Genomic DNA, 17599 nt, shown 5'->3' on the forward strand with positions numbered 1-17599 from the left:
GGCGATCTTTGGGGTCTTCTACCCCGTTCCGGGGAAGTACAGCGCTCCCTAGGGCTTCTGGGCGCTTTATCCGGCTTTTGCTGCAAGTCCCTATCAACCCTCACGCCTTCCGCGTGAGCAGGGGTGCGCGGCGTTCACTCCGATGGCCGAGAGGAGGCGTACCGGCCTCCCAGTCACCGTCACAAGCGCACAATTCTCAGCGCACAGGGTTTGGCAGCCAAAGAGCGGAAAGTGCGGCAATCTCGGGGAAGGGGCCCTTCAAGGATGGGGCAAGGTTAGCAGAGTACCGGCTCCCCTTGGGGGCGTTCGGGCACCTCGTAGGCTGAGAGGCGTTCCGCTGGCAGTGCGTCTCGAACTGGGCTGCGGGACGGCTTCCCGAAGTCTCGCAGTTCAGAGCGCACAGAGCGGGGGCCAGCAGGGGACGAGGGGTGCGCGCCTCACGGACTCCGTGTCCAGAGCGCGGCGCACCTCAGCAACACAGTACCTTTTAGTCCTTGAAGGCGGGAATCCGGGGCGGACGATGCCGGGGCTGATCTCAGGTCCCACGTCGCGGTGTCTTCCTCTGTCGACCCGAGCGGCGGCTCGGCTCAGGAGGGCGGCGTTGCGGTGGGGGTCAGATCTTCCGGCGAGGTGTTCCCGGCCTGGCAAGAGGGGGCAGGGCCCCGGGCAGCAGTGTGAGGCGCGAACACAGCCTCTGAGCGCACAGCGGGTAGTCCTTCTCTCCCCACGCCGCTGCAGCTTACGAACGGCGGCGGCTGGGGCTTCAGGGCAACTTCTTCTCCTGCGAAGTAGGCTGGCACAAGGCGAGGTCCGTTCTTGCGGTGCAGACCGCAGTTAGGCAGGCGACAGATACGGTGCTTGGGCCAGCGAGGCTGGTCTTTGCGGTGTCAGCTGGGGCCTGCCAGATAGCAGTTGCGATGCTCGGTGGGACGGGGGTGCCAAGGGCCTCTCAGAGGGCACAGTGATTCTCTCACGGCGCTCTCCGCTTCTCCTCAGTAGTGGTGCAGGCAGTTGCACGACACACAGCAGCTTTCTCTTCCAGGGTAGCGCCCACTGTTCCCGGGGCGCTGGTCAGGGGGCAAGTTCACAGGCAAGCCCTTGGAGATCTTTAGCAGAGTTTGGCACAAGTTGAATAAAAGCAAAGTCTTTCAGTCTTTCTTCTCCTGCTCTCCTTCAGCAGCAAGGCACCCACCACAGGCCAGTCTCTTGGGGTCAGAGTCAGTACTTCTCCATGCAGCTTCCAGGGTCCTTCTCTTCAGGCAGAGCTTCTTCTTTGCGCAAACTGGATCTAATTTACAAGGAGCAGGGCTCCTTCTTTTATACCCAGTTTCTTTTGTTCTAGCAAGCCAGGGGGGCCTCTGCATAACTGCTCCAGTCTCTGAGTACTTGTTGTGGGTACTTCTGGCTTCTGTATTCAGTGTGAGTGCAGGCACATCAGCCGCTCCCCAGGGGGGCGGAGCCGGCATTGTGAGGGCAGGAGTGGCCTGAGCACTTTGTTGACAAGCTTCGGTCCTTCCTGGGCCAGGTGCAGGCTGAGTCATCAGTCGCTCCCCAGGAGGGCGGAGCCAGCATTGTGGAGGCAGAGCACAGCCTGATGCATCATTCAGGGGAAACTCCCACCACCCACTAAGGTGTCATCTGGCCATTCACTACCTGTCAACTCCCAGCCCTGTCACTCACACACACCAGACAGTCAGATCCACATCCAAGCAGAGGCGGGCTGAAATGGTTAGGCAAGCAAATGCTAACTTTCTAAAAGTAGCATTTGCAAACACAGGATATTAAAATAAACTTTACTAAAAGAAGTATTTTATTATTCTGAGTTCAGGCATACTAAACATGAATTTCTACCATGTTCCCTGAGCCTGCTGGGATTATAGAGTGTAATAATTCCAGCAGCCCATCTGGCCTAGAAGGGAACAGGTAGCCTTACAATAGTGAAAAACGACTTTGGTAGTAATTCACTATTAGAACATGCCACACACATCAGGGCATGTTCTACCTTACACTACAATGCACCCTGCCCTCAGGCCTACCATAGGGGTGACTAATATGAAGTTAAGGGAAGGTTCAGGGGCTGGCAAGTGGGTGCACTTGCCCAGCTAGCATGACAGTACCAGACTGCACGCAGGTTCTGCAATGGCAGACCCTAGACACATTTTAAGGCTGCTTCTGTGGGTGGCGCAACCAGCGCTGCAGGCCCACTAGCAGTGTTGGCATTCACAAGCCCTGGCACTCCTGGTGCACTTTACTAGGGACTAACAGTAAATCCAATGAACCAATCATGGACATCAATCATATGTACACTTTACAGTAGGGAGCACTTGCACTGCGGCACGGGTTGGCCGTGGCGCAGTGCCCTGAGTAGCAGACACCAGCAAAACATTTGAGGCACAACAGCAAAAAGTGGAAGGGAAACCCACGCCAAGGTGCCAGGTCTAACACGTGTCCCCTCCAGCTGAAATGTGGGGAGAACTACCCTTCCCCAGGGAGTTCCTCATCACTAAGGCGGAAAAATCTGGACAGACCATCAGCGTTGGCGTGATCTGTGCCAGGGCGGTGTTCCACCGTGAAGTCCATACCCTGTAGGGAGATGGACCACCTCAACAGTTTTGGGTTCTCACCCCTCATTTGCATCAACCATCTGAGGGGCCTGTGGTCCGTCTGAACCCGGAAGTGAGACCCAAACAAGTAGGGTCTTAGCTTCTTCAGCGCCCAGACCACAGCAAATGCTTCTCGCTCTATTGCACTCCACCTACTTTCCCGTGGAAGTAACCTCCTACTGATGAAGGCTACGGGTTGGTCCCAGCCCTCCTCAGTCATCTGTGAGAGAACAGCCCCTACACCATGCTCTGAAGCGTCTGTTTGCACTATGAATTCCTTGGAGAAATCAGGAGCCAGGAGCACGGGCGCCGTGCACATGGCAGTCTTCAGGGTGTCAAAAGCCTTCTGACAGGTGTCAGTCCAAATCACATTCCTGGGCTGCTTCTTAGAAGTCAGTTCTGTCAAGGGGGTCACAATAGTGCCATAGCCCTTGACAAACCTCCTGTAATACCCAGTGAGCCCCAGGAAGGCTCTCACTGCTGTCTGGGTCTTGGGGGGTTCCCAAGCCAGGATGGTCTCAATTTTGGGTTGCAAGGGTGCCACCTTGCCACTCCCCACTTGGTGTCCCAAGTACACCACGGAACCCTGCCCAATCTGGCACTTGCTTGCCTTGATTGTGAGGCCTGCCTTGCGCAGCGCCATCAACACTTCCCAGAGGTGCCGCAGGTGTTCTGGCCAGGTGCCACTGAACACTGCGATGTCATCCAGGTAGGCGGCACTGAACTCATCCAGCCCAACCAACACCTGGTTGACCAACCTCTGGAAGGTGGCAGGGGCATTCTTCATCCCAAATGGCATAACCCGGAACTGGAAATGCCCATCTGGTGTGGAGAATGCTGACCTCTCCTTTGCCCCATCGGTCAAGGCGATCTGCCAGTACCCAGACGTTAAATCAAACGTGCTGAGGAACCGGGCAGCCCCTAGCCGATCAATGAGCTCATCAGCTCTGGGGATAGGGTGCGCGTCAGTCTTGGTGACTGAATTGAGTCCTCTGTAGTCCACACAGAACCGGAGTTCAGGTGTGGCTCCCGGCGCAGCAGCCTTTGGGACCAAGACCACGGGGCTGGACCAAGGACTGCTGGAAGACTCAACCACCCTAAGAGCAAGCATCTTGGAGACCTCCTCCTTGATGCAGGCCCGGACCCTGTCAGTTACCCTGTAAGCCTTATGCTTCACAGGTAAGCTGTCTCCTGTGTCCACATCATGGACGCACCAATCTGTGACACTAGGAACCAGGGAGAACAGGTCTGGAAACTGCCCCAGCAACTGGCGGCAGTCTTCCTGTTGCTCAGGGGTCAGGGTGGGTGAGAGGTTAACTCCATCCACTGACCCATCCTTCTCACAGGCCACTAAGAGGTCAGGAAGAGGCTCAGACTCCTCTTCCATTCCATCATCAGTGGCCAACAGCATGCCCACTTCGGACCTTTTCAAGTGGGGCTTGAGGCGGTTGACATGCAAGACCCTTAAAGGATTCCTGGGCGTCTTCATGTCCACCAAGTATGTCACTGAGCTCTTGCGCTCCACAACCTCGAATGGGCCTGTCCACTTATCCTGAAGTGCACAGGGTTCCACTGGGGCCAAGACATACACCTCTTGACCAGGCTGAAGCTCTACCAGAGTGGCATTCTGGTCGTACCACCGCTTCATCTCCTCCTGGCTAGCTTCCAGATTTGCCTCAGCAAGTTGTCTGAAGCGCCTGGTTTGGTTTCTGAAGGCCAGCATGTAGCTATATACATTCTGGGGAGGTTTCCTGGGAGATTGCTCCCAGCCTTCCTTTACCAAACTCAGTGGTCCTCTCACGGGGTGACCATACAGCAGCTCAAAGGGGCTGAACCCTAGAGACTTCTGTGGCACCTCGCGGTATGCAAAGAGCAGGCATGGTAAGAGGACGTCCCACTTACGCCTCATTGGACCTTCCAGGCCCATGATCATGCCCTTCAGGGTTCGGTTGAATCTTTCAACCAACCCATTCCCTTGGGGATGGTAAGGTGTGGTGAACTTGTAGGTTACACCACACTCTTGCCAAAGGGACTTCATATACTTGGATATGAAGTTGGTCCCTCTGTCGCTCACCACCTCTAGAGGGAACCCCACTCTGGAGAAAATTCCCATTAGTGCACGCCCCACCACGGGGGCCGTCACTGTCCTCAGAGGGATGGCTTCAGGGTACCGGGTGGCATGATCCACCAAGACCAGGATGAACCTGTTGCCCATGGCTGTCTTGGGGTCCAGAGGCCCAACAATATCAATACCCACTCGTTGGAATGGCGTACTGACCACAGGGAAGGGTTGGAGGGGAGCCTTGTTCTTCCCTCCGCACTTCCCACTTGCCTGGCAAGTTGGACAGGTCCTACAATGAGCATCTGAGCTCTTGTGCATTTGGGGCCAGTAGAAGTGGGTGACAAGCCTGTCATAGGTCTTGTCCATCCCCAAATGTCCTGCTAAAGGCACATCATGAGCCAGTCCCAGTAGGAAGGCTCTGAACTTCTGGGGTACCACCAGCACACGGGCTGACCCAGGTTCAGCAGCCTTAGGCTCTGAGTACAGGAGGTCATTCTCCCAGTACACATAATGTGTTTTGGCCTGAACACCATTGGCCTGGTCTGCAGCCTGCTGCCGCATACCCACGAGAGAAGGGCATTCTTTCTGCTCCCTGCAGAATTCCTCCCTGGAGGGGCCTCCTTCTTGCTGCCAATGGGTCAGCTCAGGCAGGTCCCCCAGTTCGGCAATCTGTTCCCCAGTAGGCTCCAGGGCATCCCCCTCAAGGTCTGCTTCCTCCTGGACCGTGGGAACTTCAGGGGCCGGTTTCCCGCGCGCCCTGCGCCTTCTCCCTAAGGCCGGTTCCTGGGCCTCTCCGTCAGGCCCCAGGACCTCTTGATCACCCCTACTGGCTGCCATTGACCGGGTGGTCACGCACGCCCAGTCAGGTAGACCCACCATCTTCAGGTGAGTCGTTTTCTCCACCTTTTCCCAAGGGGAGTCCTCCAAGTCATTCCCTAGCAAACAGTCAACAGGCATGGCTTTCCTCACACAGACCTGCAGAGTACCAGAGACCCCCCCCCACTCGAAGGGAACTTGAGCCATCGGACACTGACTCTCTGAATTGTCAGCGTTGACAACCCTACAGTAGGCATGGGGTACAACCTGCTCTTGAGACACCAGGTGATGCCTCACTGCAGTCACACTGGCTCCTGTGTCTCTAAGAGCCTCAGCTTTCTTACCATTGATGGTAACCACCTGCCCATATTTTTTAGTGTTAGAGGGCAGGTAGCTTGTAGGGACCATCTCACTGTCTCCTAGTGAGACTAGGGTCATCTGAACAGGATCTCCACCCCCCGGGACCATCACTTCTTCTCCTAAGTGAACACTGGTCACTTGCCGGGGCGGAGCACCAGTGGGTGCTGGTTTTCCAAACAGGCGACACTTGGGGTCACTGGCTATGTGCCCCGGGTCACCACATTTGTAACAATTGAAGGGCCCCTTTGGAACAGGTCGACCTGTCGGGGCCCCATTCTGCTTAGGGGGTGGGGGAGGCTGAGAACCTTTCTGCTGGTCCCCTTGGGGATTACTTTGGGGGCCTTTTTGGAACCCTTTCTGTTTTCCCTTGTCCCCCCCACTCTTCTGCTGGGGACCCTGCCCACCCTTGGCGGAGTCTCCCACTGGACCCTTGTGGACCCTGGTGCTGAGCCAGCGGTCCGCCTCCTCAGCAAGTTTCCTCGGGTTGGACAACTTGCTATCAATCAGGTGCTGGCGTAACTCAGGAAAACATTGATCAGACAAGTGCTCCCATGCAATTAAATCAAAGAGACCTTGAAAATCATTCACTTTGTTACCCTTCACCCAACCATCCAGTGCTCTGCAAAAAAAAGTCACAAACTCCACATACGTATTCCCAGGCCGCTTATTACACCCCCTAAACTTCTGTCTATACATTTCAGGGGTAAGCCCATACCTGGTCATTAAAGCTTCTTTCATAGGGGGATAGGATCTCTGGTCTTCAGTGGGCAAATCTAGCAGGGTGTCCCGCCCTTCGCTAAGGAACCTTCCCCATAACCCCGCTCCCCAATCCCTCTCAGGGACCCGGTGGGAAAGCATGGCTACCTCATATGCCCTAAACCACTGTCCTATGTCATCCCCCTTAAAGAACTCTTTAACTACATCTTTGGGGATGTGCACTCTTGACTCTACCTGCACCGGCGTTGTGCTGCCACCAGAGGGAGGATGATCCAAGGCTTTCTCTTTTAGACTTATCTCCCTCATTTTCACATCAAACTCCAACTGGAGTTTTCGCTCTTCCAGAGCCATCCTTTTGCTCTCCAGCTCCAGTTGGCTCTTCACGTTTAATTCTGCCAGCTTCATTTCATGATTCCTGGTTTCTTTTCTGTCTGCCAGCTCCTCTGGCGACAGGCCTCTGCCAAAGCTATGGACGCTGCCTTCTTTGTCAGGTACATCAGTATCATCAGGTAACTCCTGATCCTCAGGTGCATTCCTAGATTCAATCCAGGCTTTCAGGGCTTTGTAGTAATCCGTCTTGTTCTTGCACCCTGCACGTGGAACCTTGAATCTCTTGGCAAAGAAGACTAGCTCATCTTTCTTGTATTCATCCAGTTTTGACACATCCCACTCTATCTCCAACACCTCAGAGGTCACAGACGCGGTTTTCTCTACGCTGTTGGTGCCAGGCATGGTTTTAGACAAAAAGGGATCTTCTTCTAGCAGAGCAAAGTCACTTAAAAAGAAATCTGTGGCTCAGTTACTGGACTGTAATCACTATGCAATGGTCAGTAGCTAAGGTAAAACACTGCAAATGTAAATTCGCGAATCCTCACCGCTGCGTCCAATGTAGGAAGGGGGAGTCTCTAGTTGGCGCAGTGTAGCACTGGCGACAAGCAGGGACTCTCTCTTCCCCGTCAGGGCTGAGGGTTACCTTCAAGACAACCTCTGCTTACCCTCTAGGTAGTGTGGCTTAAGCAGTCTTAGGCTAATCTCTGGGGCGTATAGGGTTAAACATTTGCAACATTACACCATCACCACCAACCCACCACACAATGACACCAAACTGTATTTGTAAAAATATATATCTTTTATATAAGTTTCAAGCAGGCTTGTAAATACAGTCTTGGTTACTTTCTTGTAGGCAGGTTCCAGTTACTTTCAATAATGTCACAGTTCTTATTTAGCTTGTAATAAAAAAATAGTCTTTACCCCTCAACAAGGGTGCCACAGCTCCTGAAGGCGATCTTTGGGGTCTTCTACCCCGTTCCGGGGAAGTACAGCGCTCCCTAGGGCTTCTGGGCGCTTTATCCGGCTTTTGCTGCAAGTCCCTATCAACCCTCACGCCTTCCGCGTGAGCAGGGGTGCGCGGCGTTCACTCCGATGGCCGAGAGGAGGCGTACCGGCCTCCCAGTCACCGTCACAAGCGCACAATTCTCAGCGCACAGGGTTTGGCAGCCAAAGAGCGGAAAGTGCGGCAATCTCGGGGAAGGGGCCCTTCAAGGATGGGGCAAGGTTAGCAGAGTACCGGCTCCCCTTGGGGGCGTTCGGGCACCTCGTAGGCTGAGAGGCGTTCCGCTGGCAGTGCGTCTCGAACTGGGCTGCGGGACGGCTTCCCGAAGTCTCGCAGTTCAGAGCGCACAGAGCGGGGGCCAGCAGGGGACGAGGGGTGCGCGCCTCACGGACTCCGTGTCCAGAGCGCGGCGCACCTCAGCAACACAGTACCTTTTAGTCCTTGAAGGCGGGAATCCGGGGCGGACGATGCCGGGGCTGATCTCAGGTCCCACGTCGCGGTGTCTTCCTCTGTCGACCCGAGCGGCGGCTCGGCTCAGGAGGGCGGCGTTGCGGTGGGGGTCAGATCTTCCGGCGAGGTGTTCCCGGCCTGGCAAGAGGGGGCAGGGCCCCGGGCAGCAGTGTGAGGCGCGAACACAGCCTCTGAGCGCACAGCGGGTAGTCCTTCTCTCCCCACGCCGCTGCAGCTTACGAACGGCGGCGGCTGGGGCTTCAGGGCAACTTCTTCTCCTGCGAAGTAGGCTGGCACAAGGCGAGGTCCGTTCTTGCGGTGCAGACCGCAGTTAGGCAGGCGACAGATACGGTGCTTGGGCCAGCGAGGCTGGTCTTTGCGGTGTCAGCTGGGGCCTGCCAGATAGCAGTTGCGATGCTCGGCGGGACGGGGGTGCCAAGGGCCTCTCAGAGGGCACAGTGATTCTCTCACGGCGCTCTCCGCTTCTCCTCAGTAGTGGTGCAGGCAGTTGCACGACACACAGCAGCTTTCTCTTCCAGGGTAGCGCCCACTGTTCCCGGGGCGCTGGTCAGGGGGCAAGTTCACAGGCAAGCCCTTGGAGATCTTTAGCAGAGTTTGGCACAAGTTGAATAAAAGCAAAGTCTTTCAGTCTTTCTTCTCCTGCTCTCCTTCAGCAGCAAGGCACCCACCACAGGCCAGTCTCTTGGGGTCAGAGTCAGTACTTCTCCATGCAGCTTCCAGGGTCCTTCTCTTCAGGCAGAGCTTCTTCTTTGCGCAAACTGGATCTAATTTACAAGGAGCAGGGCTCCTTCTTTTATACCCAGTTTCTTTTGTTCTAGCAAGCCAGGGGGGCCTCTGCATAACTGCTCCAGTCTCTGAGTACTTGTTGTGGGTACTTCTGGCTTCTGTATTCAGTGTGAGTGCAGGCACATCAGCCGCTCCCCAGGGGGGCGGAGCCGGCATTGTGAGGGCAGGAGTGGCCTGAGCACTTTGTTGACAAGCTTCGGTCCTTCCTGGGCCAGGTGCAGGCTGAGTCATCAGTCGCTCCCCAGGAGGGCGGAGCCAGCATTGTGGAGGCAGAGCACAGCCTGATGCATCATTCAGGGGAAACTCCCACCACCCACTAAGGTGTCATCTGGCCATTCACTACCTGTCAACTCCCAGCCCTGTCACTCACACACACCAGACAGTCAGATCCACATCCAAGCAGAGGCGGGCTGAAATGGTTAGGCAAGCAAATGCTAACTTTCTAAAAGTAGCATTTGCAAACACAGGATATTAAAATAAACTTTACTAAAAGAAGTATTTTATTATTCTGAGTTCAGGCATACTAAACATGAATTTCTACCATGTTCCCTGAGCCTGCTGGGATTATAGAGTGTAATAATTCCAGCAGCCCATCTGGCCTAGAAGGGAACAGGTAGCCTTACAATAGTGAAAAACGACTTTGGTAGTAATTCACTATTAGAACATGCCACACACATCAGGGCATGTTCTACCTTACACTACAATGCACCCTGCCCTCAGGCCTACCATAGGGGTGACTAATATGAAGTTAAGGGAAGGTTCAGGGGCTGGCAAGTGGGTGCACTTGCCCAGCTAGCATGACAGTACCAGACTGCACGCAGGTTCTGCAATGGCAGACCCTAGACACATTTTAAGGCTGCTTCTGTGGGTGGCGCAACCAGCGCTGCAGGCCCACTAGCAGTGTTGGCATTCACAAGCCCTGGCACTCCTGGTGCACTTTACTAGGGACTAACAGTAAATCCAATGAACCAATCATGGACATCAATCATATGTACACTTTACAGTAGGGAGCACTTGCACTGCGGCACGGGTTGGCCGTGGCGCAGTGCCCTGAGTAGCAGACACCAGCAAAACATTTGAGGCACAACAGCAAAAAGTGGAAGGGAAACCCACGCCAAGGTGCCAGGTCTAACATGAAGATATTATATTCCCACGCCAAACTGGTAAAAAGGAATACAATGTAATGATTCAAATTACATGAAAATGTTAGAACTCAACAAAGGTATTCAGGTGTTATGTTTTTTTTTCAAAGAAAGAGCAGAGTGTCCAATGAAAACAAAGCCAATGTTGGGACATGGATGAAGAGTTTATATGGTCTACATTATTATTATTATATCTGATTTTGTAGAGCGCTCAGCTACCCGTAGGTTTCCCGGCGCTAAAGGAACAGAAGTAAGAGAGGACAACGGAAGATAAGGAATCGGTTACAGAGAAAATAACCAGGTTTTCACACCTTTGCGGAATTTGATGTAAGATGTTTCAGACCGCAGAGGGATAGGAAGTGAGTTCCAGAGCGCAGGTGCCAGGTGGGAGAACGAACGTCCGCCGACTCTGGCACGCTCAGGCTGCTGCGGAAGGGTGCGGGCGGATAAAGCCTAGCAGATTACCCTCTCAACAGTTTTACCTTCTGGTTTAGTCAATGTTCTGGAGGTTAGATTACCCCATTTGGGCTAGACAGGATGATGTGGCCATAGAGGGCTTCAGAACGTCAGATACATATTATTTGAGGTCCCTCTGAAGCCATAGTTTTTAGTGCTAAAATCTCATAGTGGTAAAAACTGGTCAACGATTGGACTTGTTCACTTTTTTGAGTCCAAGATCCTCTAGTGAAGAATGGAATTGCAGCTTGTCAGGGCTCCGCAAGACTGAAACCCCGGGTTCCACGGTCCAACAGGAGGATCTAACTCTCCTGTAAAACACTCGGAGTCAGGAAATCTTGGGCCACATGTACGAAGCATTTGGAAAAGTCCAATAGGGCTGTTTTCGACAGCAAAAACGGTTTAACATATGTACAAAACCCAAACTGCGATTCGGTAACACGTTACCGAATCGCAATTTGTGTTTATGATTAGGTATTTGGAAGGGGCATGTTTAGGGCGTCCCTTTCAAATACCTTAAGCTCTTTGTGAAACTGAAAATTTCTAATACGGTTTCCCCAATTAACCCTCTGATTAAATTCTACATTTCTATAGGGGAATTATGCCACAACAAAAATCAATGCATATTCTTTTTGGGGCAAATTAGTGAAACAATACTAAGGGCATTATTTTGCTGAGAAACAAAGTCAATTTGCTTCTTATTTTCTTCCACAATACTGATTGATGAAGATTGTTTTCTTCCACATTTCCTTGAAATGCCTATGCATTTAATGAAAGTGCAAAGTTTTCTTTTTCAAGAATTTCTGTCAATTTCGAACGACCTTTTTTTTAAATCTCGAATTGGAGAAAAGGATCACTCTAATGTTCTCTTTCTTGGGAGCTGGTAGAGAGATATCCTTTTCTCTGTGAATTGAGAAGTTAGATGCAGACAAATTAATTGCGAACAGTGTTTTTCTGTGGAATGGATTTTTTAACTTCCTTGGCATGCACATATCTCCAGAAACAACAGTGCCTGGCCTTCCCAATCCAGCAAGGACCCCATACAGCGAGATCAGTTAATGATCTGTCATGTTGAAACAGTACAGGCAATGGTCCTCCCCTTATCCCCTGCCCCTCCGCATCCACACCGACTACATACTTAAGGCCAGAGAGAACTTTTTAAGCAAAGTCCTAATTACTATGTCAGGAAGAACAGTTTTTCTTCAGTTACATGAACATGAGATATGACACAAAAAGTCATACGCCCACGCATTCTAGCATGGGTGAATCACTGCTGTTACATTAGAGCGTTTTCTAGTGTCAAGAGAGTCTAACCATGAATCATAACCAAACGTGTCACTTGTATCTGTTTACACCATCTTCAGTTTTCTTTTTCTGCATTTGATGATTTCAATGCAGTTCAAATGTTTTAGTTTATTTTCAACTTTTTAAAGTTATGGCTGTAGATGTGTATTATGGCTGGTTTCCCAGAATTGCTTACTTTCTACAACTGTTCCGTCTCTTTATTTGACCCAAAAACCATCCTTCCTGAATTTCATTCTTCATCTTTACTCTTAAGTAGAGTATTGTTTTGTCTGACATACTCCAGTATTCCATGCCAATTCCAAGCAGTGTTAAAGACTAAGCATAAAAGGCTACAGTGCCTTGGTGACTGCACCCCCTTTTCATAAGTTAAAGAACTCCTTTGATATATGGACTCAGCAATCCCATGTGGGTGTGTTCTAACTCTTTTCCCACATTGTTTCATAAAGTCTTGGTAACCTATCAATCTGTCACCACCTTCTCTTCGTTAAAGGCTTTTGAATCCATAAGCCAAGTGCTCGACCATCTGAAAACGTCTCTGCATTTGTTTTCTTTATTGGTCTGGCCTGAAAAATGTAAATAAATAAATATACATAGATATAAATACATAGAGATGATTTGTGTAACTCTTCTTCAGCTATCTCTACTGCCCTTTGAATGACTGCATTTGGCCTGATCACGTTCAAATATAAATGAGTGTTCTTTAGCCAGGGCTGGTGGGACAGTCCTTCATTTGTTTCTTTAAGTCACTTAGTTACTGTTTTCTTTTTTAGGTGTAAACCTGCATGACAGCGCAGCTGTCTGGTTTGCTAATGACTTCTTGTGGGCATCCTGAAGAGTGCACCTTGCCCATTGCTTACTATTGGCTTTGTGGTTTGCAATTTAAAGTTGCTTGCTTTCTATTTGCTGGCTTTATTTGCTTTAGCCTGTCCAGCTGAAGTACCTCCCTCACATGGAGCATTTCTTGAGTATTCACTGTCTGTAAACAGGCCTTTAAATCTTGTTCTTATCTTGTTATATTTGCTGTGCAGACAAAGACAGATATCAAATGCCAGACTCTGTCTTCCAAGGGAGCTTGGGGCTTACTTATTTTCCCTGACTGCAAAGTGAGTGAAATTATGTGACAATCCTGCTGGGTACCCATGTGAGAGGAGAGGCTGTAGGATGTTATTTTTTCTAGCACACATCAAAAATGAACTGTGTTGATATTTCAGAATATATCATAATTAGGAAGTACAAATGAGCACATTTTTGTGTAAATCTGAAGTGTGGTGGAAACGAATATTTGAATATGATCAAAACACATCAATACACTAAATGATGATAGTTCCACACATTATCGTTTGTGCGCAGTAAAACTGTATCTCTGTGCAAATATTATGGTAATTTAAATTGAAAACGTCTAGTCTGTAATGGCAGTGGACTATCACACCATGCATAATCCACACTACACGACTCCACTTTGCACCACTCCACTCTACAACACTCTACTCTATCCCAGGTCACTCGAATCTGCGACATATGACTCACCACTCACTTCCCTCTAAGGCACTCTACGACATGCCACTCCACTCTACGCCAGTGCACTCCACTCTACTCTACACCACTCCACCCCATTTATCACTTTCTACTCCAGTCTACCCCAGTCTAATCTACCCCAATTCACTCCCATCCAGTCTATGCTAATTCACCCCATTCCGCTTTACTACAATCTATCCCAGTCCACTCACTCTAATCTACTCCACTCCAATCTACTCCACTCCAGTCCACCCACTCTACCAGACTCCACTCCAATCCGTTCCACTACAATCTACCCCACTCTACTCCTATCTGCACACATCTACTCCAATCTTCTGCAATCTAACCCACTCCAATCTACCTCACACAACTTCAATCCACTGCACTACAATCTACCCCAATCCACCCACGCTACACCAATCTAACCCACTCCACTCCTATCTAATCCAATCCATCCCACTTCACAATAATTTACCGCACTCCAATCTACCCCATTCCAGCCCAATCTACTCCCATCAACTCCAGTCCATCTTCTCCAATCTACCATAATCTACCCCAGTCCACTCTATACGAATCTACCCCACTCAACTCTACTGCAATCTGCTCCACTCCAATTTACACCACTCCAATGTACCATACTGCAATCCACCCAATCTAGCACACTACAATCTACTCCACATCACCCCAGTCTACCCATTTGCACTCCAATCTATCCCAATCCAGCCCACCTCACTCTGCCCCAATCTACCACATTCACTACAATCTATCCCAATCTGCCCCACTGCTCTCTACCCAATCTACCCAGATCTACTGGACTCCACTCCAATCTACCCCAACCTACTCCAATCTACCTCTCCCCACTCTACCCCACTCCCCTCCAATCTACACCATTGTACTCAACTCCAGTCCAGTCTACCACACTCCATCGCAATCCAACCCAATCTACCCCAATTAAATCTACCCCACTCCAATCTACAATGCCAACATATCCCACCCCACCCCAATCTAACCCACTCACCTCCAATCTACTCCACTCAATCTACCCACTCCCCCACTCTAATCCACTCCAATCTACTCCACTCAATCTAAGCCACTCTATCCTACTCTACTCAACTCCAATCTACTAATTTACCCCACTACACTCTAAACCAATCTACCACATTCCACTGTGCCCAAATATTCTCACATTAAGCTACCCCACACCGCGCCACTAAACTTTAGCCATGCTGAACAGCAGCGATACTGATGTAAGACACATTGTCAAAGCCAATAGCTGACGCATAAGCGAGACCTATTGGCTTTGCCAATGCATTTAATTATTTAAATGTGTTACTTATTTTAGAATGCCTGGCAGTTCACCAAACAGTGCTACCGGGCTGCCTCATTTAGACAGTAGCAATGTTCAAATTTCTATTATTTCTATATTCTTGCATAAATACATACATACACATGTTAATAAATACAACTCATAGCACTACTAACAACATAGCTTGGCAAGGCCTGACCTATTGGCTTTGTCAGTACTTGTTTCAAATGCTTAGTGTCAGTGATATGCTAGCCTTATATTTGTATGATGGCATACACTACATAACATGTTAAGTTTAAAAGCCTTGAAAAGTGTAATTTAGGCAACTACATAGACATGAGACCAAATGTCTGCGGTGTATGTTCGAATCAGACCCTATTTCAAGCTTTGCATATACATTTGCAATTTTGTCACTATTGCTTGGCCATTTTGTAGGTCTGGCCTAAAGGCGGCTATTGCGGTCTTGCCAGCTCTTGTTTTCCAAAAACAAATTATACAAAATACATATATATGTAGGGGAAACATCCATCACAACGCAACTTTTACGACGCACTACCATTACAACGCAGGATTTACAACGCAAGTCATTACAACGACTTTCGCTGGAGGGCGCTGTAGGATAGGGAATAGTTTAATTTACTATCCAAAACCTTCCCTACTATCCACGGGGACTGGAGTTGGAATAGTAAATTAAACTATTCCACTATCCAGCACCCCCCAACGCAAGTCGTTGTAACGACTTGCGTTGTAAATCCTGTGTTGTAAAGGCATGCGTAGTAAAAGCATGCATTGTGATGACATACAGCAATATGTAGATGCGTTCAATCAACACTCTTTTGCCAATGGTCTGTTGAAGTATCACTCAAACAATACTACCTTCCACCTCAGACCAGAGTACAGTTCAATGCACCAGCCCACTTCAGCCACTGGATGTCCTTTACCTTGAGTGACTGCATTTTGCCCTTGCACTTATATACATACACCAACAAAAATAGTTCCTCAAAAATACAACTTTTGAAGCACTTGTACTTCCTAGTGTCTTCTAGTCCTTATGTGTAGTAAGGTGTTTCCGACTATTTCCACATAGCTCAAGTCATTTACTGTAAGTGGCTAATTGTCCACTGTGCCCATGCTTTAGAACGTCTCTGTCCCCTTACATATGTATTTACCTTGGGCACATGCTCACATGCTTACCTGAATCCCGATATCAGTGATCCCCAGACATTCGGATACAATCAGTTCTTTAAGGGTGCTGTTCGCACCCAGTGCTGCCAATCCCTGCAAATAAGAATACATTGGTTACTGAATTATGCTACAAGCATACATAAAATGGAAACAAAAACTGTGAGAAAAGTGGGGAAGATGCTATTAAACAGCAGAAACTTGAATCACTTTGAACAAACTGCTGATGCCATTTTTTTAAATGTTCGTCTACTTTACATATGAATGAAAAGAGAAACATGAATTCATGTTACATAACTGTCCTCTCCATCTTAACAGATATATACGTGCTATAACACAAGTTTAGGACTCAACCGTCCAATAGTTGACTGCTTCTCATATTTGAAAAAGTTCAAAAAATTCCTCTGCACTCATCTCATGAGATGATATAAAGAGCCTGTAACCACAGGTCCCTTTGCACCTGGTCTAGACCTAGCAAATATTGTGGTTATCCAGAAGCCTGGCTTTTCGCCAGACAGCTCTCTTCTCATATTCCTCATTAATTTGGAGATTAGGATTTACACAAACATTTTAGCTACATGCCAGCATCGGGTGATCACTTCTCTGGTTCAACTGGAGCAATGTGATTTCATTCCACATCTCAGCACCTACCACTGCATCTGCAGACTGCACCTTGTGCTAGTACAGGCCTCAACGTTACTGGACAATAGTGCTCTAAGTCTCATAGACTTTGAAAAAGCTTTTGGCGCATTGGATTAGTCTGACACAAATAGGCTTTGAACGTTGTTTCCTATCTCTGAATAGAATACTGTGAGATCTCCCTCATGGGAGCATAAAACATCATTGGGTTAATAGATGGTGCTCCACTTTCCCGAAGTAAACAAAGCAGTTGTTTTACCTTGCCTTTACCTATAATCAATAAAATTGGGTTTATAAAAAAAAAACTAAGCCTAACCTTTGCCATGGACATAAAACAACTTAAACACAGAAAACTCAAGTTGGGCACTTGCTGAACTAAGCCATGCAGAATGAAACCGGCTATGGGGCAAACCACAGAGACTATCACAAAGTGATAGAGTTAGCCAAAAAGGTTTACTTTACGAAAAGCAAACACAGGCATACACCATGCTCCCATTCAGACAAAGGAAATCTGTCAAATCCGCCCAACACGAATGCGCCAAACAGTGCCTCCTGCAAATGCTCACAGCTTCTCAAGTTCAAGTCCAAAATTGCTAAAATCTAACTAATCTTTCATAAACAACCTGTATGCACAGACTCTTATCCACAAAGCCAGCCTTCTTATCCTTTGCACTGATGGAAAATGCAAAGATCTTAAATCCCCTGTGGTGCATTGCCCAGCGGAATGCCTAAAACAATGTCCCCTCTACCTCTTGCAGTACACACCGCTAATTTGATCAATGCCTCCATGCCTTGGACCGTTGAAACGCACCACCATCACCACCCTTTTGAAATTTTTTTACAGCGAACTCAAAAGTACAGGCCATCAACCAGTCTATTCCTAAGCTTCAATTCCTTTGCAAAAAC

At 49.3% G+C, this 17599-nt stretch overlaps 1 protein-coding gene and 1 long non-coding RNA gene across 3 annotated transcripts in view; one reads left to right on the forward strand and one right to left on the reverse strand.

The window, feature by feature from the left end:
* FBXL13 (F-box and leucine rich repeat protein 13) overlaps positions 1-17599 on the reverse strand; it is a 1354404-nt gene that overhangs the window by 172685 nt on the left and 1164120 nt on the right. Inside the window, exon 18 of the mRNA XM_078679367.1 lies at positions 16067-16150. Coding sequence (XP_078535493.1) covers positions 16067-16150 — 84 coding nt within the window. The remainder of the gene's footprint in view (positions 1-16066; positions 16151-17599) is intronic.
* The window catches only part of LOC144822187 (uncharacterized), a 534981-nt gene that overhangs the window by 172547 nt on the left and 344835 nt on the right, over positions 1-17599 (forward strand). The window lies entirely within an intron of this gene.

This window comes from Lissotriton helveticus, chromosome 1_1 (assembly GCF_964261635.1).
Source record: "Lissotriton helveticus chromosome 1_1, aLisHel1.1, whole genome shotgun sequence".
Lineage (NCBI taxonomy): Eukaryota > Metazoa > Chordata > Amphibia > Caudata > Salamandridae > Lissotriton > Lissotriton helveticus.